General features: G+C 39.9%; 1 protein-coding gene across 2 annotated transcripts in view; it reads left to right on the top strand.

Moving 5' to 3' along the window:
• HRAS (HRas proto-oncogene, GTPase) overlaps positions 1–22,666 on the top strand; it is a 75,521-nt gene extending 52,855 nt beyond the window's left edge. For both annotated transcript variants that reach the window (XM_087716053.1, XM_087716061.1), the window contains exons 3-6: positions 4,708–4,886; positions 11,214–11,373; positions 12,492–12,616; positions 19,706–22,666. In XM_087716053.1, coding sequence (XP_087572179.1) covers positions 4,708–4,886; positions 11,214–11,373; positions 12,492–12,611 — 459 coding nt within the window. In that variant the 3' untranslated portion in view covers positions 12,612–12,616; positions 19,706–22,666. The remainder of the gene's footprint in view (positions 1–4,707; positions 4,887–11,213; positions 11,374–12,491; positions 12,617–19,705) is intronic.
• Positions 22,667–24,948: the final 2,282 nt, after the last annotated feature.

Raw genomic sequence — 24,948 nt, 5'->3', positions numbered from 1 at the left:
AAAACCGGTTATAAGTCACTTTTTCCAGGGTCGTCGTAACTTTGAATGGTCACTAAACAAACTATTGTAAGTCGAGGATTATCTATAGATAACTGAGAAATGAGGCAGTCTCCTATAAATTGATGGTCTGCTAATGAGGCCTATCTGGAAATTATTGTATCCTACATTGGATGAGTCAGTGTTATGGATGCATGGCCAGAGACCCAATAATTTATTTAACAACAAAAGAAAAAAAGGTGGACTGTTTTCTAGTGATCTATTTTTAATCCCTTTGTATGAGATGAAAACTTTGAAAATATTCATTTCAGTCTTTTAGAGGCTAATAGCTGCCCTTGCAGTTTTTGTTGCTAAATGATTGAAAGCTACTTGCATACACTGCTTTAATTGAAAAATCCTGTGTGACATTTATATTTGATCTATTGTTAAAATGTTCACATACTATCATTAACTGATAGTGAAACAACTGTGAGTATATCTGTAGAAGCTGGGAAGTAGCTTGATTGCAAAATTCTGGGCACTCATTTCCCCCCCCCTCCCCGCTCCATTCCTATGGGAGATGTACCTATCCTCTTTTTTGCCAAGATAGGGATGTTTCCAGATACCAAATCCCAACTTTCCCCAATTGTTTTTGATTGTTCTTACTTGATGTAAGCCACTCAGAGTCACTTTGGAGCCTCTAAATCTCTTACATAAATAAATAGTTTTTCTAATACCACTGTTGTCTCCACCAGATTGCTTCACAGAATTTCCCTTGGATACAATTTGTGTGTTGTTTTTTTTTTAAATATTCAATATTTCCTTCCTTTCTGTCTAGATTCAGAAAATTTTTTTGGCCCACGCCTTCTTATGCCATTATTCATCGTGCTTATCTAATAAATGTCTTTGATATACTTATATAAATAATACCTCTTTTTTTAGATCTACTCTTGCCATATTTTTGATGCTTTCAAATATCACATCTAAGTTTTTGATGTCTAATGGAAGTACATGTGACTGAGAATTTGCTATTTGTTTTTTGAGGAAAACGGAACCAACTTTGCTTGGCCACTTCATATTCCTTCTACAGCAAACTGCAGAGAAGCAGGCAGCACTTTAAATGAAGATGGATACAGAGCAACCATTTTTATCATTCCTCTGTCAAGCCATAAAGAGAGGTTGCTAATACATGATTGATGGAGACATAACAATGCTTTTTCCCCATAAAAGAGTCAGGTGATAGTCATCTTGAAAACAGTATCCAACCAAGCAGCGGCTCAGTTGTTCTTTGTCCAAGATTCTCCTTTGGAATTTGTTTACCAAGGGGTACTACAAATCCATGGAAACTCTAGTTATTGTAGTTCAGTGTGCCTACATAGAAGATCCCAGTTTTGAATAGGGCTACAGAAAAGTATATTTGAAATCTAAAGTATTTTTAGTCCTTGGATTTAAGCCATATGGATTACAAAAGTTTCCTGCTTTCTGTTTCTAAAAGGAACTTGGAGGTCAGTTCTTAAAAATTTTCTTAGAAGTCATTTATTGAGCCTGGCCCTTAGCCTGTTTGTTTTTCAACAAAAGAGCAGTGACAACGTTTTATATAATATGGTGTGCAGTACTTATAACTCAGTTTGATAAAATCAAACCAGGATGATCCTTGAGTTTGCCTACATTGTGTTCCTCATTAAATTCCAAGAACCTTGACATTTTTCCTTCTGTTTTACATTAACCTTCATTTGACATGTCATCTGAAGGAAGATTAATTGCTCTTCATCAATAATTCTAAGTTGTAGTTAAGTTACATTGAGAATGGGTCCTTTTATTCTCCTCCTTTGGGATGATGTTGAGGAGTAGCATGCAAAGATGTCACTAGGGTTTCATTTTGTTCTTTTAAACAATCGTTTGGAATAACGTCTGAAAGCATTGTTTAGATGGTTTACTTGTCTTTTTCTGGGAGGTCAAGGTAGTCTAATGAGGCTCTCCTTTCATTTTATCCCTGCCACAGCCACTCATTTGGTTGTGTGCTTGTCCTACATATTTGCCAGATCAGAAAGACGAAGGCAACTTATATTTAGAACACAAACAGTCAAAATGCAAAAAGTATGGCAATGATAGCATGCAATGGGGGAAGCATATAAAACCCAATTTCAGCTATCCCTCATCAGTCATTGCTCCAACTCACAAAACACCTCAGCCCAGGGCTCATTGGAAAAACAGGTTTTCAATGCATTTCTAAAGCAGGCCAGGGATGTACTCCTTGCTAAAGCACTAAAGTTACTTGTGTAAGATGTGTTGAACAATTAAGATATTTAAGATCTCTTTTTCAAGCAAGTAAGTAGCAAATCCCGCAGGACAGCATTGTTGCAGGTGAAACCCAATGAAAATTCACACAAACAAAACGGAAGGTTGGATTACACTTTGCATTATGCCCAAGAGGGATTCAAGTTCAAGACCATGCTGGCAGTCAAAGAGAGTGACATTGTCTTCATCTCATTCCCAGCTCATGAATAAGCTAGGCTTAAGTTGTCCTTAATTGCACCAATCTTGAAGGGTATTTTTCCTTTATTCCAGCACAATCTAAAGGATTCCGCAAGGTGGATAAAAATCTATCACACACTACATGGGAGGAAAATCAAGTAATGAGCTTGGAGGTGGAAAGGATCAGCAGTAGGGATGTTTCACACCATAGTTTTCTGTTGACTCAAAGCGGGTAAAGAGCAACATAATATAGAGAAAAGACCCAGAAGAAAAAGCATATGTTAGAGATACGAACACTATGATTAGGTCTTTTACATGCTTTGCTAGGAATTACGTAGTAAAAAATAAAGTAAGGCATTGAGAATATCCCCCCTATTGAGAATTGTAATAGTTAGATATTTTTAATTTTTAAAAAAAGCCAAGTGAGATTTGTGTGTAGTTAAATTTTTTAACATTTTACAGTAGCAGGTTACATTTTTGTCTCTCTTAATTCTGGATTTCCAGTATTTAGCCTTTTACTTACAACTTCTTTTTCAGAAAGTGGATGTCGTTTTATTTTCTAAGAACATTTGAAAGAAACACTGTAGTTAATTTTTAAAATAAATTATTAGAAATGAAAAAACCCAACATTATTAAATATTAAAGATACTTTTAAATTTTTTAAATGAAAGGTAAAGCAAGTGATATGGTATATGTTTTATTTAGCAATGGAGAAAAGCCTTTTGAAGTAGAATACCTCTAGCCCAGAAGAATAGAATATGAGAACAGGTCTATGCTGATTTTTTTCCCATAGCAATAATTTTATCTTGATGGACAATATTATGGCTAGGTGGGGAAGACATGGTTATATTGCTCATGAACTCCACCCAGTGTTTGCCCACATTCATATTTACTTTCCGGCTTATTTGTGCACCAGTCAAAGAAGATGACTGTGCTCCTCCTTTGGCACAGCTACTTTTAAAAGGATAAGTACATACTAAATAAAGTAAAGAAAATAGGTTTGCAAAAAGCCTGAACAGTGTGGTGTCAAGGACATACCTTATCTGTCAGAGGAGAACACTGGCACTTCTAGAACACAAGCTGCTGCTTTGACACTAGTGGTATGAACTCTTTCTCTGAAGTGCACCTTGGGAAATATATGTGGAGAGTGCAACCTCTCCATTTTCCTCAAAACAGGAAAGGAAAAAGTCCTAAAAATGTTGCTGCCCTCTATCAATTACAACTGGAGGGGGACAGAATAAAAATGGTTCCTTGGCCATCAAAATTTGTGTACCCTTGCCTGTGGTTCTCAGTGTGGTTCAGATTGCTGGCTCTGGAAAACCCAAGAGTAATGTGTCCCAGGGTGTGAACTATGGATTATAAGCAACTACTATATTTTGGGGGGTATAAGAGGCACCTTCCCCCCCCCAAAAGGCTGAAAATCTGGTTGCATCTTATACACTGAATACAGCATTTTTGGCCTCCCAAAACCTCACCCCCTTCACAAAAATGGATGTGCAGAGGGTTTGGGATGCCTGCAAAGTGCTCCTGGGGACTAGGGAGGATAAAAATGAGCAAAAATGGACTTTTTTGCCCCCCCTTCCCCCAGGAGCACTCTACAAGCCCCCTAAAGGCTATGCATGCCTCTTTTGGGGGGCAAAAACAGGTCTGTTTTTGCAAAAAAACGCATTGTTTTTTTCTCGTTTTCGCCCAGCCCCCAGGAGCACTTTGCAGGCCTCTCAAACTCTCTGCATGCCCCATTTTTCACAAAAAAATGAGGCGTGCAGAGGGTTTGGGAAGTCTGCAGAGTGCAAAAACGGTTTTTAAAATTTACATCTTCAAAATCTTGGTGCGTCTTATACTCTGAAAAATACGGTAGTTTTGTTTTGATATTATCCTCTCAAAGGGCTGTGCCAAGCCCGAATTCTCCAGAGCAGCATTTATAGGCAAACATGCTATATAAAGCAAGTGCAGATTGGGAGACACAGAAAAGACCTATGGGGGATGCAAGTGAAAGGGAGAGTGGGCTGGGGGAGAAGGTAGTTGAGACTTGGTCAACTAGCAGAGCATATGAAAGAAAAGAGAGGCTTGCAGGAATAGAGAGCAGCAATGACAGAACCATGAAGATGGCAATGGTGCAAAAACTTGCAAAAAGGGGAATGAATGATGAATAGCTAAGTTTGTGAGAAGCAAAAAGAGGAGCAGTCAGGGATAACAACCATAAGCAAATATGGCTGACACCACCCCTAATCAATCTTACTTCTCTCCTGAGTGCAGGATTCGTACAGAAAGCAAGTAGTCATCGATGGGGAGACCTGCTTACTGGATATCTTGGACACAGCTGGCCAAGAGGAATACAGTGCCATGCGAGACCAGTACATGAGGACAGGAGAAGGTTTCCTCTGTGTCTTCGCTATTAACAACACCAAGTCCTTTGAAGACATTCATCAGTATAGGTGAGTAGAATCATCTTCACCTGCCCTGTCTGTGAAGGACGGCATGTAACATGTTTTATTCCAGACCTCTGGAATAAGGGAACACATGGCTAACCCTTTTTTCAGCCTAAAAAAAGAAGAAGAAGAAGCCTTTCCCCTTGGTCTGATCAAAGTTTCTAGCAGCGTTTCTGCTGAGATGCCATCCAAACAAATTGCTGGTCAATCAGGAAAAGTCCCAAGGTGGGAGGATTCAAATGTTTGCTGTGACTAGCAGGAGACATCCTCTCTTGTTTGTTCTTTTGTCCTTAATTAAGGGTGCTGTGCTGTACGTGTTAAGGGAAGGAAACCTGTATTGATTGCATGTGAAGGGCAAAGAGAGAGAGAGAGATGGATAGGTTGATTGAGGCTTTGCTAATAATTTTCCTAGGGAAGCTCTAGCAATGTGTGCGCCTTTGCTCATGCTGCTTTTAGAAGTCATCAATCGAGTACCTGAGTGCCAGGTGTGTTGACATCCTTTGCCCCCCCCCCCCATCTTCACTGTCAATAGAGATTCCCCATCCCCTTCTCCTGTGCCTGATTTTTCCTATAGATTGTGTTTTAGGACTGGCTAAACCAGAACATCCACAAGCTTCCTTCCCTGTCTGTAATTCAGCAGATGCAAAACCCTGCATCTAGTAGTGCATTCCATTTTAGTTAGGAGTCCTACTTCTTTCTTGATTCCTCTAGACTGCTTAAAGATCTTGTATTGAAACGTGTTTGGCCGTTGCTTAATGGCCATTGCATTCCTGGGTATGAAAAAAGAATACCGTTCCTTGGAGACATCATTAAAATGCAGAGAGGATTCTGCGAGTTTATCAGCCAAGGATGGATTCTCAAAGGGTTATGGGCCGAAAAGAAAAGCCTTGGTAAGATGTCGGAAGAATTTAGGTTCTGCTGTTAGTCACCGTGTTTCTAAATTAATGCAAAAAAAATAAATGGGTGTTCCACTTCAAGGCCTACAGAGGGAGCCTGTTTTTCTTTTCCTGTATCTGTTTTCCTGTACTGCTCTCTAGTGAATTCTTTCCCCTTCATTCTTAGTCATTCTGAATGTTATAGTTGACTGAATCTGGAATCAAGATTTGCATTAAAGGATTGAAAGAAGTTAGAGTCTCCTACATCTCTTTTTCCAACACAAAAAGATGTTTTCACTTTTTAATGTTTAAACCAGGGCACACTATACCGGAAAAACTACACGTTTTAATTTACTCCTTGATACTGTTTGTAGATTTGCTTAACTAGATGAGTCAGTTTTCACCTATGAGCAATTAGGGTGCAATTGGGATAGCTGTCATACACAATTCCCAAATTGCTGCCGACAAAATGTATTTCTTCAGGTAAGACAGGGAACGAATGACTAAAATTCAATGCACATTAACTTTACCCTGATAGTGAGATTTTAGTAGTTTAAATAAAACAAACAGTATATGTTTTTCTGTGGCTCACAGCTGAGAAGAGAAAAGAAAATCTATACACATGAGAGTATGTTACTAGTATTCCACCAATGGAATGGTAATTGGAGGGGTAATGGGGATTAGCATTTCTGTCACTAAGCGATGAGGTTGTAAAGCATGACATCATGTGACTGCATTACTCAATGATGTCAATCCTGGCACTCCCCATTGATATTAGCAATAGCAATAGCAGTTAGACTTATATACCGCTTCATAGGGCTTTCAGCCCTCTCTAAGCGATTTACAGAGTCAGCATATCGCCCCACAGTCTGGGTCCTCATTTCACCCACCTCGGAAGGATGAAAGGCTGAGTCAACCTTGAGCCGGTGAGATTAGAACCGCTGAACTGCAGATAACAGTCAGCTGAAGTGGCCTGCAGTACTGCACCCTAACCACTGCGCCACCTTGGCTCTTCTAATATTGATCACTGAATCCCAAAGGTTGTTAGGGGAGGACTCACCGGGATCCCACTCCCAGCTTGGTTCCCCTCCTCACCCCCAGCCTTGGAAATGTATGGATTCCTCTTCAACTCCCCCTCCCATCTATTTCTCCCCCCCCCCCCCGTCTCTGCCCTTTTGGCTGCTCTGTTCACCACCACCTCTGCTGTCCTTCCCACCCTGCGCTCTGCTATCCCCAGCTGACTTTTGCTGCCATCCTGCTGCTGCTGCTGAAATGCTCCTGACCTGGGCTTCTGTGGCTGTGCAAGACCTTCTCCTTGAGGCTGCTTGTGCCATTATCCAAGTTGCACAATCTCTTTTTGTGAGCGCAGGGCCAGTGAATGCATGGCAGCAGGGCCAGCGGAGCACAGGCAGGTGGGGGTGGCTGGTGCTTGGGGCTGATGTAAATCTGCTGCTGAAGGTCTGGAGCTTCTACTTCAACCCCAGTGCTGTTGCCATTGAGGATTGGCGCTGTGCAGGGCAGCCGGAAGGAGCAGAGATGGGGTGGAAACAGGCGGATGGCGGAGTTGAAGCACCCCTGTGGTAGAGGGGGCTGCATGGTGCCCAAATTCTGATCATGTGGACGAGAGGGGCACTACAGCAGTCATAACTTCAGAGACTGGGCCTAAGTCCCCTTTGTTCAGGGCCACCATAACTTGGCACGCTCACTGAATGAATGATTGTAACTGGAAAGTTATCTGTAGTCGTAGCTTTCCTTGAAGAAAAACTGCTCAAATCGCCTAAAGAATCTACAAGCTTAATGGAAATTAATTGGCTCTGATAAGCCTGAGTACATCTTATGGGTGAGTGTTCTCAGTGTTGACAACTTAAATGTGAGCCAAGGAGCCCAGTGGTGGCTTGTTTGAGTAAAAGAGGCCAGACTTGTTCCTTGGGGAACATGGGGACCCCCTGCACCAATAGGGCAGCCAGGTTGGTTGGCAATCTGGATTCCAGGCTGCCTGAAGCTTTATTCCTTGTTCAGGGAGGCCTGCTCACTGCTTAATTCATATGTTGTTTTAATAGGAGATCATCTGTAAAGAAGGTATGATTGGGGGTATGATGAGAGAGAAGAGAGGAGAAGAAAAAGATATCATAGCTACACAGAGTGTCTGTACAGATTATGGTGCAGGAGGAAAAGGGCCGTGACTCAGGGCTTCTTCTGTGTGATGAGTTTAGACAGCTGGAAAACCTCTTCCCCCCAATAAAAGGAGCTTGGGAGTAGCAAGTGTAGAATTGGAAAAAAAATATGACTAAAGGTAACATGATTCAGAGGACAAAGAAAGGAGGGTCGCCCTCCTATGATGCAAAATGACCAGAAGTGGCCAATTAGGAATAGTTAATAATCATAACAAGAGAAGAGGAATGGAAAGGAAGGGCAGAAGAGTGGGAAACTCTTATGAGAGGAAATGAAAGTAGAAATTGCTGGAAGGAGAATGAAAACAAAAGAAATGTCAAGAAACAAATAAGAATACTCTTGAACTATGTGATAGTAAAGGGGATGGGATTAAATCTTCCACATTCAGAGCTTCTGGAACAGCAAATTCTGCTAGAAATGTCAAGGTTGAATTATGATAACTGCAGCCCTTGACTGTCGTGTTTTCAGAAGTTGGAATTGCTGAACTTGCTGTGTCAGGGAAGTCACAATGTTAAGAATCTATCAATTTCTAGAAAGAGATTAGCCATTACCAGGAAGCTATCAGTAACCACCAGCTGATTAGATCAACTCCGTTTCTGCACTGCTGCTTGTGATGGATAGAGAGTTTGGTCATTATCAGTTGTCATGGGAAATATTAATTACAAGTAAAAAATTGGAGCATTTCAAATGCGCCTGAACAAGGAGAAGGGGAATTTTATCATGCTTAGTGGATGTGGTGTAAAGCTAGAAAATTTTGGATTCAAATATATAGGCTGATTCAGGGGATTTTAAAAGTTTAATATACAATTAAGGCCAAAGCTCAATCTTTTGGGACTGATGATCAGGCAGTTGGGAAAAAGGTCACTGAATTTTACAATAGCTGCAGCAAGATTGTTTTATGTACAAAGATGGAAAGATTTAGTACTACCCACAGGGGAGAAATGGCCGGTGAAATTGATGGAACTTGCTGACATGACTTAAATTGATTTCTTTTATTAGGGAAATGACAATAACTGGGCTGTTGGTCTGATTCAAATACATTTCAATGACAGTAACTGATTATTGCTGACTGTTTATTGTGCACTTTTTGTGGAAAACATTATTAATTAATTAATTTATTTATTAATTAGACTTATATACCGCTTCATAGGGCTTTGAGCCCTCTCTAAGCGGTTTACAGATTTTTTTTAGCAAATTATAGCAATAGCAGTAGACTTATATACCGCTTCATAGGCCTTTCAGGCCTCTCTAAGCGGTTTACAGAGAGTCAGCATATTGCCCCCAACAATCTGGGTCCTCATTTTACCCACCTCGGAAGGATGGAAGGCTGAGTCAACCCTGAGCCGGTGGGATTTGAACCGCTGAACTGCAGATAACAGTCAGCTGAAGTGGCCTGCAGTACTGCACCCTAACCACTGCGCCACCTCGGCTCCTATTAAAAATGAGCTTATGATTTATGGATTTAAGGACTAGACAGAAAAGAGACATGTAACTTTAGAGAAGAGGTAAATGTATAAGTGTACCCATAACTGAAGTAACGAAGATCAGAAGCTAGTTTTTTCTTTCTTTTCTCTTTTTTACTTTTTTCCTTTCTTGCATTTTAGCTTTCTCTTTGCTTTCTTTCTTTTTTTCTTCCTTGTTTTAACTTAGTTTGTATTAGTTTTTCTCCTTTTAAAACTTTTGATAACATTATTAAAATAAAGAGTAGAAAATCAGAGAACTTCTCTGTATCACATGGCTCTTCCTTTTTGAGTTTAGTGATGGTTTAGGACTTTTTGCTACATTGTCAAGCTGGTGCCTTTATTCTGCCTTCTCTGCCACATATTTGCAGATACACATGATTTTGCATACATGTGGTGGCAAGTCTAGTTAGTATGAGAAATACTGTATAAGGCTCTGAGGCTTTGAGTGTTTCAAAGAAAAGAGATTTTTGTACGGTAACATACATCAGGGTATATGTTTTCATACGTTTGAATCTGTTCCTGCAATTGCATAATCTGAAATTTATTCTGCTTCATATAATTATGAAATATAGCAGTGCTTAAGGTACATAAGAATCTTGATTACTATTTTTCTGTAGCAAATTAACAAAATTATATATCCCTGACATTTCTTACGGTTTGCAAATAATTTTTAAAGTCCCCTGCAAATTTAAAACAAAATTCCTGGGGATACAAATGAGAATTTTAGGATACACTCTCCTATTTTTATTTGACCTGAAAAGTCCACCTTTCTATTCCATATTTTGTGTCCTCTCAATGATCTTCTGGGGGCTTTAGATTCCTGATGTGCATGAACTGGGAAGGACAGCTTGATGCTTTCAAAGTCTGCCTTTCCAATTCTTATCTTCCTGTTACAGGATTTGCCCCAACACCTCCATATCTGCATAAATGAATACTCTGCTTAATTAAATTTTATCAGTTGTATTTTCTTTAGGATGCCAGCTTCTTCCAGGAACAGAAAAATCAGTCTTTTAACAATGAACAAATCTTAAATGTGAACACTCAGACTGCAGTAATTCCCTATCTGATTTACTTGAATTGGAGAATTTGGCTTTACTGGAGGAATGAAGCAGGGATTGAGACTAATCCCATGTATTTAGGTTCTGAGGCAAACAAGAAGAATGTTGTGTATTTTGGCCTTAAAGCTATACTGAGAAATGCATCAGTGGTTGCACACCAGGCAATGAGAGGATAATAATGCTTTGAGAGAACTTTGATGAGAGGGAAAGCCTCAATGCAACCTCTCTGTAGGTTAGATTCAGGGGTGTGCTGCTACGGATTTGCCTGGGTTCGGGAGAATCCGTAACTAACATAATGGCCGGTTTGGAGAACCTCCAAATCCCATCCCTGGCTGGCCCCACCCCGCCCCTCCCAGGAGTCTCCACGCAGCCCGTTTTGGATGCGAGGTACATGCAGGGCCCGTGCAGAGACTTGGGGAGGCTTGACGAAAACCGGGCCTTCTGGAAGGCCGAAAACAGGCCTCCGGAGCCCGGGGGAGCAGTTTTTGCCCTCCCAGAGGGTTGAGGAAAACCTGCAGAGCCTGGGGAAGACAAAAAAGCACTCCCCCCCCCTCCTGAACATGGTGCAGGAGGCCGACTAGGCGATGCCCACTATGGCCACACCCACCCAGCAACTGGGCAGAGAACCCGTTGCTGAAATTTTTGAAGCCCACCTCTGGTTAGGTTTATCATATTCTTATGCCATTATGCTCTTAAAAATCATGGCCCTTGTATAGAAATGTTGCCTTTCATTAATTTGTCCCAGTTTTGTTTTCTGTATTTCAGAGAGCAGATCAAGAGAGTGAAGGACTCCGATGATGTGCCCATGGTATTGGTGGGGAATAAATGTGACCTTCCTGCCCGGACTGTGGAAACACGGCAAGCCCAGGAACTGGCTCGGAGCTATGGGATTCCATACATAGAGACATCAGCCAAAACTAGACAGGTATACCCGGGGGGGAGGAGGAGGATAACGCAAACCACACAGACTCACTTTTTCCACCTTCACTTGAGGAAAGAATCTACTCCATACTTCCAAGATGTAATCTTTAGGGTGTTTCTGTGGTGAAAACCAAGCTATCTTCCAGAGAGTCTGTTGAACTTTTCATTGTTGCCCTTGTAAATCAGTGGAAACTTTTTGGCTCCTCTGCAGGGCTTCTGCAATCAGCTGAAGTTTTGGTGCATTGAATTGTTGGTCCTGGATTGTTGAATTGTGCAATAATAACAGCAAGAAACTTACCAAAGCTTTGTTTCAATTCCACCTTTGCTGACTGTCTCTTTTGATAGAAAAATGTTCAGCTCAGCCCCCTCCAAGGAAATTACGTACCTTTAGGAATTGTGTAAACAGATGGCTCTTCAGCTTACTTTCTCTGTTTGTATAAGCCTATTGTGGTTGTCTGACTTAACTGGGCTGGAGCTGGCCCTTAGCTCTATTGAGCCAATAATGTGCATTTACTGTTGGGTTGCTAGGGTTCCAGCTGGTTTTTATTGATCAAGTTGTGTAGCTTCTGCTGATGGTTCCTGGCACTAGGGAACAAAAGTGAAAATTGCAGCAAGTTTGGATTAAGAGTGGCCTTGTTCCATTAAGATGATGCTGGGACATGACTGGCAGGTAGCCTGGTTTAACAGTTGTCAGTAGCAATAACAAAGGCAAATGTTCAGCGAACAGTGATGGGGTGTTTTGTACTCTGCCATTTGTCCAAACTGTTCTGCCCAAGCGCATGTATTTGCTGTCAATTTAGGCAATCAGCTCTGGGTCTATGATTTGGATTCAAAATAGGGGCACTTAGTAAACAGTCACACCATTGTCACATCTACCAATTCTGCCAGTTGTTTCTAGAACATCTACCAGCTCACAATTAAATGGTTTTGTTTTTTTGTATTTTAAGGAGGAGGAGGAAAGCTTCTACCCCTTTGAATGAAATCCTGGATTAGCTCTAGTAATGCATTCAGAACTGAGCAGCAGTGGAAAACACATGTTGAACGGCTCTTGGAAATGTTCTTTCTCTTTGCTTATACACACAAACTGCATGATGTTCAAAACACTTCATTGACTTGTTGCAGGGAGTCGAAGATGCCTTCTATACTTTAGTGCGAGAGATCCGGCAGCACAAACTACGTAAATTGAATCCCCCAGATGAAAGTGGTCCAGGCTGCATGAACTGCAAATGTGTAATATCATGACCAAGGTGAGTCACTGAGAGAAAGAAAAGGAGCCGTTTTGTTAGAGAAAAAGACCTCTCAGATTATATACCGAAAAACTGTTGTCTTTGAACCCATGCATGGTCCACACCCTTCCCTTTCTCAGTGTTATGAGTCTGATCTCCTTCAAGAAGACCGAATGTGTCTTGTCATTGGTTGCAAAACTGGCCACTTCCTCAAAAGGAAGTCTATTTTTACTACAGTTCTTGAGGGAAAAACGTTTTGAATTAGAACACTGACAAGAATGAGGAGACATTGACCACTTTTTTTCTTTATCCATGAGGCTGATTTGAATTAAGGTGCCTGTTTCTGTATTTGCTTCTCTTCTAACTTGGATACCCCACTTTATATACCTCTGTTTTTCTTGTTTTATCTCCTCCTGCTTTCCAAGTTTCTGACTGATTTCTGTTGCTTTTCTTAGGCGAGGTTCGCGCTGCTCCCTTTCCATGCCTTAGTCCTTTCCTTCTCTGTGGATAGGTGTCATATATAATGTGTCTTCTATAGATAGGGCTCAGGCTACAGTTCCCATCAGCCTAACTAGCATAGATCATTCTGAAGGGGAATGATGGTGGTTGTAGTTCCAGGTTTTGAATGGCCTCTTTAGATAATACAGTGTGTTTCTCGTTTGGATGCTACATGAAGTCATTCTGAAGAGCCAAAGTTTGTCCTGGGTTTAATAATAACAGAACAAAATATATGTATTGTTTGTTCAGAATCTATTTGAGAGATTTTATAGAGAGGAATTAATGCCTCAAATATTTAAAGATATTTAAAATAAGATATTTAAAATTCATGCTGTGAGACCTGTGGTTGAAATACAAATAGATAATATATTGGAATGATCCCACCCCTCTTCAGTGTATTTGTTATTTAGTAGAAAACTAAGGGAAGAAAATGGCATTTGGAAATACATTGTTACGTATTGTTTATAGAATTAGAAGAAAAGCTCTTCATTGCCAGAGCACCCTTTTCGTATTCAGCTGTCAGGAGTCAGGTGTCAATACACACACACACACACACTTAATTGTGGTGGCTCAGTGGTTTAGGTGCCCATCAGTGGTTTAGATTGCCCATTTATCATCTGGCAATCCAGGTTCAAGACTCAAGTCCACGTGATGGGCTGGGCTCCTGTTACTTGCCCCAACTCCTGCCCACCCAGCAGTTTGAAAACATGCAAATGTTAGTAGATACTATTTCAGTGGGAAAGTAACAGCATTTTGCATGATTTTGGCATATAGCCATGCTGGCCACATGACCACAGAAATGTCTTTGGACAACGCTGGCATTTATAGAGCCATAGATACATCCTCCTAAATTTCTGAACATGACTATTAAAACTATTCTGTGTAGCCTTGAATCTCAATGGAGAGAGGATAGCAGATGAGCAGGAATCAGAGCGATTTTTTCCTTCTATGGTTATACTATTTTATGTATTCCTTTATAAAAAGAATACTTCCTTCAAAAAAAAAAATTACAATTGAGAAGTGAATGGATGTAAAGTTTCATCAGTTGAGATCCCTCAGAAGGCCTAGTTTTTAGCACAGCTGCTATTGTTAGTGTGTCTTTCTGTGTGTGTATCCAGATGTGCAAATAATCCAGATGTCTCAAGAGTATTTCCTATTGCCTGTGATGTGAGATGGGGTGGGTGGGGGTAACTTCCTGTGCTCTCACTGCTGAAACTGCAGATTAATCCCAAATGCTTTTTTAAAGGCTTGGCCTAAGAGAGAGGCTACTGCCAAAGGCTGAGGGGAGGAGAAAAGCCAGTGTCCGCCAAGTGTGTCTTCATTCCTACATCCTTTGCAAATACTCACACTGTGTCCTGAAGGCAGAGTCCTGGCCGGCCTGAAATCTTTCTTTTCGCTGAGGAGAACATAACTTGGCAATATTTATCTGGGTGTGGTTTGTGCTCCCTTAAGGAGGGGATGGGAGTTGGTTTTCCCTTAACTGGTTGCAATATAAGTGGGATCTGATTTTATGTGAAACAGGGTTTTTCCAAGAAGGCCCACTCTTTCTCTCTCTCTAGGGCTTGGAGAATTATGTCAAGGTGGAAATAAGGCAAAAAGCATGGTACATAGTAAACACACAGAAGGTTCTGGAGTTCTTCATTTTCCTCTCTGTTCACACTGCCTTTGTATCTGCTCTTACTTTCTCATTGTTTTATATGTGTATATGTATTTTATTTATATAACACATTTAAAAATGTGCCTACATTATTTTTATAAATAACTTGAGGCAAATATACCTAATGCTCCTTCGTCCTTCTGTTTTTTACCACAATAACATCTCTGTAAGGTGAGTTGGGCTGAAAGAGAGTATCTGGCCCAAAGTCACCTAACTGGCTTTTATGCCTAAGGTGACAGCAGTAGAGTTCACAGTCTCCTGGTTTCAAGCCTGGTGCCTGAACCTCTATACCAAACTGAGTCTCATGTTCTTTAGAGTGAAACCACTCGAAGGAGACATTAACATTTTAACAGTCTTTGCTTTAATGTTTGAGCCATTTCTGTTCACATGAGCTTGGGAAGAGTTGGGCACAGGGCACATTTGAGTGCCCAATATCCACATATGCTATGAGAAGGGTAGACTTTGAGCTTAGCAGCAGCACAGGTGGCACAAGCCCAAGAGGAGTGCCTTATTATGTTAGTTTGCCTTGAGGAAGTACGGTACTCCGCTATAGGTATGCATATTTTACATTTCTCTGGGACTGACTCAACAGTATGCTGCACTTGAGCTCTTCTCCCATTTCATAGCTCCCAAAAATATGCCATTGTAATAATATAAAAGATTATATTGGGTTTTCTTCTCTTTTGTCATGTTTTGATCTTACACTAAATGGTGATGATGATGATGATAATGTTGTTGTTGTTATTGGGGCACTTGGTATCATGTCCAAGAGTTTTATAAGATACATCAACAAATTGCAGCTTCCTGCAATAACACCAGTAAAACTGCAAAAAACTGCGCTACTTAGGACATCGTATATTTTAAGAAGGTACTTGGTTGAAATGGTATTTATGATGCATTTTTCAATGTTCAGTTGACTGAATTTCATATTTAATGAATAAAGAATAATAATAACAACAACAACAACAACAACAACAACAAACAACATCTTGCCAGTAGAGCAAAAAGGCCACAAAAGAAGAAGCAGGGGCACAAAAGATCAGCTCCTAATTGATAAAATGATATAATAGAAATTTGTAAGAACAGAAAAACGAACTTGAATATGGTCTGGATTGATTACAAAAAGGCATTTGACTCACTGCCACATAGTTGGATCATAAAATGCTTAGAAACAACTGGCATTAGCAAAAATATTACATCCTTTGCTGAAAAGGCGATGAAACAATGGAGAACTGAGTTGGCAGTAGGGAATGAGATCTATGGAATGGTTAATATCAAGCGAGGAATTTTCCAGGGTGATTCACTTTCACCTCTTCTCTTCATCATCGCAATGATCCCACTATCAGTAATCTTAAAAAAAATGAAATTAGGCTACCAAACAGCCAAAGAAGCTGAAAAAATTTCGCATTTACTATATATGGATGATTTGAAACTCTATGGAAAGTCAGAAATAGAAATCCAATCATTGACAAACACAGTCTGAGTATTCAGCACCGATATTTCAATGCAGTTTGGCATGGAAAAATGTGCCACTGTATCCATAAAAAGGGGCAAAATCACTGCATGTGAGGGAATTGAAATGCCCAATGGCCAACTAATTAAATTCAACGAAAATGAAGCCTACAAATACTTGGGCATTCTGCAGTTGGATAACATCAAGCATGGAGAAGTAAAAACTATTATCAGGCGAGAGTACACCAACAGAGTTAGGAAAATTTGGAAATCTAAATTGAATGATGGAAATACAATCAAGGCCATAAATACCTGGGCAATACCAGTTATAAGATACACAGCTGGTATAGTTAACTGGACACAAGTTTAGTTTAGTTTAGTTTTCCCTTTATTTGTATGCCGCCCTTTTCCCTGGGGGGACTCAGGGCGACTCACAGTTCAAAAAGGGGGGGGGAAGACAAACAATATTCCTACATGGAGACAATACAACATATTAAAAAAGAGAGCACAACAGTCACACAATTCGGGTGGGGTTAGAATCTTAACCCCAGGCCAGCCGGGACAGCCAGATCTTTAAAGCGGTGCGGAAGGACTGGAGGGTGGGCAGGGTCCGAATCTCCATGGGGAGTTCGTTCCAGAGGGTCGGAGGGTCAACAAGCTGATTTGACATTTTGGACCGAAAAACAAGGAAACTAATGACAATGCACTACAGTTTACATCCACGTGGTGATATTGATAGACTATACCTGCCCCGAAAATCAGGTGGCAGAGGATTATTACAAGTGAAGCAAACAGTTGAAGAAGAAAAACATGCACTGGCTGATTATTTAAAAGAAAGTCAAGAACATCTATTAATCGAAGTAAAGAACAAAAATCTACTGAAGGTCCAACAGACGAAACAAGAATACAGAAAAGATGTGATAAAATCAAGACTGAAGAGTTGGCAGAACAAAGCACTGCATGGCCAATTTCTGGAAAAAATAAAAGATAAAGTGGACAGTGAACAAACTTGGTTATGGTTAACAACAGGTACATTAAAGAAAGAAACAGAGTCACTAATCCTGGCTGCGCAAGAACAAGCTATCCGCACAAATGCCATTAAGGCCAACATCGAAAAATCCTCTGATGATGCCAAATGCAGACTTTGCAAAGAAGCTGATGAAACTGTTGATCACATACTCAGCTGCTGTAAAAAAATCGCGCAGACTGATTATAAATTGCGGCACAATTCAGTAGCACAAATGATCCATTGGAATTTGTGCAAAAATTATAATATTAAAACAGCAACAAACTGGTGGGAACATCAGCCTGAAAAAGTCACCGAAAATCAGATGGTCAAGATCTTGTGGGATTTCTGTATACAAACCGACAAAATACTGGCGCATAATACACCAGACATCACACTGGTTGAGAAAAATAAGGTCACAATCATAGACATTGCAATACCAGGTGATAGCAGGGTCGCCGAGAAGGAACATGAAAAAATCGCAAGATACCAGGACTTAAATATCGAAATTCAACGACTATGGCACAAACCAGCAGTGGTAATTCCAGTGGTAATTGGCACACTGGGTGCTATTCCAAAAGCACTGGAATTACATTTAAAACAGTTAAAAATTGACAAAATCACCATCAGTCAAATGCAAACTGCTTGGATCTGCACGCATATTACGAAAATACGTTACGACGTCCTAGGCCCCTGGGTGGGGCCCGACTAGTAACCAATGCCAAATCCGGCGAAACAACTGGCCGCTGTGATACAATTGTACAATAATAATAAAAAACAACTAGGCATGTATATACCCAAATCAAATACATTTAGTTTCTTTGGTATCCTACCTTTATAAACAACTCAAGGTGGCATATGTAATGTATTCTTGTACTCTGTACTCTTATTTTCCCCACAACAACCCTGTTGTTTGGGCTAAGATGGGTGAGTGACCCAAAGACACCCAGACAGCTTTCATGCCTACCTAAGGCAGGACTAGAACTCATGATCTCCTGGTTTCTAGCCTGATGCCTTAATCACTGTACCAATTTGGTTGATGAGCCTGTTCTCTCTCATTGTATCAAATCACCAATGGCTGGGAGAGAAACAGCTATTCTTTCAAATGTATGGTGGACAAAAGTTAGTGTGTACCTATGACATTTCACAGAGCAGGGCTGGCGTGTAAACAGAAGTTTGAGAGCCTTTGTGCTCTGCATAATAAATAAACAGTGACACCAGCAGGTTTGTTCATCTGAAAGAGTTCTTATATCTAAACAGAAGACGATAATATAGATTGGGTTGCATCTACAACATTGTACTGTAAGCAAATGAGCCTATGCTATAAATCCAATGAATTTATTTCCCTAACCTGGGGAACTCAAGAATATGAAGGCTTATAATTCCTACTCTCTCTGCATGTTTTGTAAATCAAAACATTGATGTAATCACAGCATCATCTTGAGGTTAGTAAATAGTACTACAGTCACATTTTACTTAAACAATGAACTACACTGGTAAGTACATTTCCACAGTATCAGCAAAGGACAGTTTGCTTTTTTTGGCAGCGATCAAGGAAGTGCTATCTTAATGAGATCCATTGTTTGCATACGGTTAAACTATCACAATTAAAGACTTAATTAGTGTAACAGTTTGGAACCCTCAGAGGCAATTGTAGTCCTCTCCCCGTCCCCGGACATTGGAGACCATTTACCCGTGCACCAGTAGGTGAGAGAAAGGTAGACTTGCCAGCCTGAAGATGGCTTGAATGAAATCTAAATTTGGTTTATGTGAAAACTAAATGTAGGATTTTCATAGTTACTAGATAAGTTTAGCGGATGCAAAATATACTCGGCACTGTAAGTTGCCACTGGCTCTCATTTTGCAACTTCATAAATGTGCTGCTCTGTGAAATGATACTGTAGGAGAGCATAATGCTTCTATTCTAAGCATTTACCACTTGCTGCTGAGCTACTGCTTCTGCATGCCATGTTAAGTGCTACACTGCCTGGGGGTCTGTTATCCACAATCAAACTATTGAGGTCAGTTCTTGAACAAGAGCAGCAAACAAATCGGATTCAGAATTGCCATCCTGTGAAGCAAACACACACTGGTGTATAGATTTATCCCCCACTCCTGGTTAACAAAATTCTGGCATCCATTTAACCAAGCTTTTCTTTAAATATATATGTATGTGTGTAGTTATTCAATATGGTCCTAAAATTATATATATATACCGTATAATGCTTGATTTCCCCTTTCAGGAATGTGTGACTGGGATTAACCTTGAAATAATTTCAGAACCATATTGAATAAATACAGACACACACACACCACCCTAGGCATTTTAAATTGATCCCTCTGATTACTTCTTTTTCTGTACTGATAGTTTTATTATTTCATGTACTATATTGATATTTTAACTTTTGTACTCTGGTGTTGTTGAATTGTATAAATAAGTAACTTTTTGTAAAGGTTTTTCAGCTTATTTCACTCATTGCTTTTTTTCTGTTTGCAGCGAACCAGACTGTGACTTGGAAGGCTTTCTACTGTGTGTAGCACGGAGATGGAGGCGATGTGAAAATATAATCAAATGGATTTGGGGAAAGGAGAGATGGGGTGGTGTCTGCAGGCCCTCCCCCAAAAGGGCTCCAAATGGACAGTTTTAAAAATTCACCAAGGCCTGCAGGGAACTGTTTTATTGTTTAAATCCCCCTCCCTTTTTTGCCTTCTCTCCCCTTCCCCCCCTTCCTGGCAGTGTGTGTACAAAGCCACATAAGGAATTGCAGTAAGTTATTATTTGGTGGTCTTGACACTGGTTTTGCCATCTGCGTCATTGTTCCAAGGGATTGATTGAGAGTGTCTGAAAGGAGGCTCATGCAGGGAAAGACCCATCTCGTTTCTTCAATCAGCTTGAGCTCAGCTCACCAAGGGCAAAGCTGGATGCATCTGCAAGTGTACTGGTTTCCCACTTTGGTGCTGCAAGCCATGTAAGGCAGGGAGATAACTCTAATTCACGGCTTGAAGGGCTCCATCTGAAAGAAGGCTAGCTGTTGTCAGCAGAAGATCAAGGCTCTTTGGAAGGTACTGCCAAGAAGATTCACTTGCCCGTCATTCCACGGGGGGGGGGGGGGGCACAAAGGGGAAAAATATGCTCACATTTTCAAGGTGGGCAGGACAAGCATAAAATAATTATATCTGTAACTAGTTCCTCATGTCTCCGCCCATTGGTTTATCTCTGTGTAAACAGGGAAGTAATTATGCCCCTCTTAACTTTTGGCTAATACTGTCTCCCCTGTGCTAGAACAACTGGACAACTGTCGTTCTTGCAGAGAGTAAATGGTCAATCTGGTGGACATTCTCTTCAGGCTTGGACAGTATCCTCAAGAGTACTTCAGAAGGGGTGGAGGGAAAGATGTCTGCCAGTTTTTAGAAATTTGCCTTTTTTCTTCTTCCTTTTTATGGTGTTGGGAGAACCTGTAAATGTATAAATTGACTCTACCTGAACCTGTTGATGGAGACTGGAGGATCTTGGATTTTCCAACTCTGAATTTACTCATTCCCTGCTGCATCAAAGGGAAAACAGTCCATCCATATATCTTTAGGAGGCACGGGAAGCTTTTTAGTATTTTATTTTCCACAACCTTTGTGTCTTACAGGCTGATTGGGAAGAATTATCCAGTGGGAAAGAAAGGTTGACTTGTATGTAGGCTTTCCTGTTTGTTGTTGGCATGGTCTCTCTCACCCCACCCCACCCGCCTCCCCAAGATTTGTATGCTTGTTGCCTGTGTCAAGGCTGTCTTCCCTGGTGTGCTTATTGCAAAATTTGTGTACTACTTGGAGGTGGAGCTGGTCTTTGGAGACATGGGAGCCTGTTTCCGTGTTCCTGCTCCATTCTCCACTCTCCCTTGTAGCCGCTGTGCCTACGTAATTGCATGCACAGCTCCGAATCCTGCTATCAGGGAGCAGTTCCTCTGTATGTCTGTGACTGTACTTGCTGTAATTCAAAGCTCTTCTGGTTAAGATACCACAACCAGATCCCTCATCACTGGTTGAATTAAAGAAAACCAGACAAATAATTAAATAACAAGCATGATTTTTTAAAAACTGTTGGGAGTATTAAAGAGAACCCAAACCTAGCCTTAAATGTCATTAAAAGCGATTTTGTTCTCAAAAGTGTTGGTGTGTCTACTGTACCTTTTGGGGTTTATGTTCCTTTGAGTCAAACTCCCTGTACTATATCTCAGGATGAAAGTAGTTATCAATATTTAAACCCCAAGAAACAGTTTCGTTGTCCACCCATTTTTGCCGCTGGAACTTATGTCTTAAAAAGTAAAAATTGGTTCATTTATTTTAATTGCTTAAAATACCTGTTTCATTTCTGGAATAATTTACTATTTGATCAGTCTTTCTCAACACCCTGGATCTAGGCTGCCTTAATAGCAGAATGGCTCATTGTGGATGTTGACCAGATATTGGTAGAGGCCTCTGCGTTTATTAAAATAGTGGTATCAAGATGAAACATTGAACAATGCACCACAGCATAAGGTCTACAGACAGCTTATTCAAAAAGCTTAGTCTTTCGGGATTGTTTTCACTGTTCCGAGAACTAAGTTCCCATTATGGGAGATAGGAGCTTGATCCATTGATTTCCATCCATATAATTAAAAAAAAACAATTAACTGACTGCAATGCTTTCTAATTTTTATAGTACCTTAGCAGGGCAAGGCGAATTTTAACAGAAATTGATAACTGCAGCTCTATCCAAAGATTGATGCCCAGGAATGTCCTAAGGGAGTAACTATAAAGCTGCAGGATTTCTTCCTTCGCTATTCCCCTTTGTTAAAATAGGCCATTTTTAATGGGTTATGAGCTATCCAGAGAATTTGGCCAAAGCAGAAAGGCAGCCACTTCACAAATTCTATTCTTGCCTTGGGTTCCATCGCTGCTTGTACGGTAATGGCTAACAAACTTTAAGCATCTGTTTACATGAAAAAGGGAATGTTCCCAAATTAAAGAATTGAAATCTAATTAATAAACCAGATCAAGTCCAACATGTGGCTGTTAAACAGTCTCCTGTTAACTATGCATAATTAATTATCTGCCATAATGCAACCTCAAAGGGGATTTTTCAGCATACATCTTTTCTCAAGAGCTATCATTATTGGTGTCTTCACTATTCCTGGTTTATCAGCTCTACATTTGGCAGATAGTAACATGGAAAAACAAGCTCAGTTCAAAACTAAAGTAGGGTTTGGATCTTCCCCTTGTGTATTTTAAAACCACAGTATTTTTTAATGCTTAATTAAGGCATAGTAATTTAGCCTTTAGACTTAACAGTCTCAAAAGTCTCTATGCTATTAAAATTCAGCAGTCAGGGAAATTCTGTCTTGAGATATTGGAATGCTGTTCATTTATTTCTGCCACTGCTGTGCCCATGTAATTGAAGAACTTTGGTTATTTTTTAATACTGCTTTTTTTTTTTAAAAAAAAAAGGTGCTCGGGGTGAAGCAGTTAAAGCCACTACTATTCTATTTCTCATTAACTAGTATAGCTGATTTTACAGTGTATCAGGGTCATGGTACCTATTCCTTAGGAGAAAAAACAGTTCTAATAGGCCATTATGCTATGCTATAAATGTTTTATACTACCATTCTTTACCCCTCAGATAACCAAACTTCAGCATTTTGTTTTGGAAGGCACAATGCTTTCCCACCAGAATATCCATTAAATCTGTCCACTCCTTTCCCCTGCATAAAAGCCTGCATACATCAGGCTCCTTCCCTCTCTATTTTTCAAGCAATCTGCCCTCCTACCTCTGGTCCGCTGGCAATCTGCAACCCCTCCCCCCAAACCATATTTTTCAATCTGTTCATGAAAATACTGGAACTGGATCCTTTTAAAAACACAATGATAACTTTTGTAAACAAATGGCATTGTTACACAACAATCATCCATGTTTGGGAATCCCTGCTGTGTTTCTGCAAAGGTAAATCAGTTGAATTGTACATATAGGATTGCAGTCCCCAAAAGTCTTTCACCTGCATAAAACTATGCACAAAAGAAATTTGGGGAGGGAGGGTGGAAGAAGCACATGTGAGTACTGTAAAAGCATGTTAGAAAAATGGGAGTGTCTGGAGTTAAATACATTTGCCTGTATTATAAACACACACTTATCTAGGTTCATCCGCAATATTTTAACTTCCAAAAACTGAAGGGCCGGGTTGATAAGTTAAAAAAACAGGCATGCCACACATTTTGGCTACCAAAGTTTGGCAATTAAATGCTGAAAATACATAAAATGACTCAAAAAAAATCATGAATCTTATCTTTCAAAAATATATGAAATTTGAGATATTTACAGCTGAATGAAGCAACAAATATTTAACAAGGAAATTTGATTTTATCAAGGGTTTTCTCCTTAACATAGGCTCATGCTACTTTTCTATTTACACATTTTAACTTCCGTTCTGTTTCAGGAAATAATAGCTTGTTCTTTTTAAATATGTTTTTGCTAAACATGCCCTTATTTTTATCTTCTGTAAGTTAACCCCATATTGTATCAATGTAGCTGTGATTTTACACAGTAAAAGTACACTGAGTATAAAAAGTCTACCCATCCTTATTAAAATGCCATGTTTTGAGATGTAAAAAAAAAAAATCAGGCCCAAGATAAATCACACTTTTTCCACTTTTAATATAACATAACGTAGAATTCAGTTGAAAAACAAACTTAAATATTTTAGGGGGGAAATAATAAAATAATTTGATTGCATAAAGATGCACACCCTTAAACTAATAACTTCATTGAAGCACCTTTTGATTTCATTGACAGTATTCAGTCTTTTGGGTAAGAGTCTATCAACATGGCACATCTTGCCTTGGGAATCTTTGCCTATTCTTCCTTGCAAAAGCGCTCCAAATCTATCAGATTGTGAGAGTATTTCCTGTGCACAGGCCTCTTCACGTCACCCCACAAATTTTCAGTTGGATTCAGGTCTGGGCTCTGACTGAGCAACTCCAAAATTTTAATCTTCTGATAGTTTTTTTTTATTTATTTCCAGGCATGCATTCGGTCATTTGTCATTTTGAAGTGTACAATTCATCTTCATCTTCAGCATAGGCCTGAAGGTTTTGTGTCAAAATTGACTGATGTTTGAAACTATTCCTAATTCCCTCTACCTTGACCAAAGCCCCATTTCCAGCGGAAGAAAAGCAGCCTCAAGGCATAATACTGTCATCACTATGCTTCACTGTGGGAATGGTATATTTTTGATGATATGCAAGTGATGTTTTTAACATCAAATACAGATTTTTGAATTATGGCCAGAAAATTCAAGTGCATCAGACCTACGGCACATTTTTTCACGTGATTTTGTCATACTTGATGCAGATTTTTGCAAAATGTAGCCAAGCTCAGATTTTGTTTTTCTTTGCAAGAAAAGGTTTCCATCTTACCACCATACCCCAAGCCCAAACATATAAAGAGTACTGAGAATGTTGTCCCATGTAGTATACAACCAGTACTTGCCTGAAATTCCTGCAGCTCTAATATTGCTCTAGGTCTCTTGGCAGCCTCAAGGACCATTTTCTTCTTGTTTTTAAAAATCAATTTTGGAGGGACATCCAATTCTTGGTAATGTCATTGTTGTGCCATAGACTCTTGACGTGTTGATAACTCTCTTCACTGTGTCACATGGTATATTCAATGCTTTGGAGATTTTTTTTGGTTCCCTTTTCCTAAGCAATACCTTCCAACAT

This window comes from Thamnophis sirtalis, unplaced genomic scaffold (assembly GCF_051295495.1).
Source record: "Thamnophis sirtalis isolate CommonGarterSnake01/CBP01778 unplaced genomic scaffold, rThaSir2_p1.2 scaffold_1, whole genome shotgun sequence".
Classification (NCBI taxonomy): Eukaryota; Metazoa; Chordata; class Lepidosauria; order Squamata; family Natricidae; genus Thamnophis; species Thamnophis sirtalis.
Note: the sequence above shows the minus strand (reverse complement) of the source record. Positions and strands in the feature narration are given on the sequence as shown.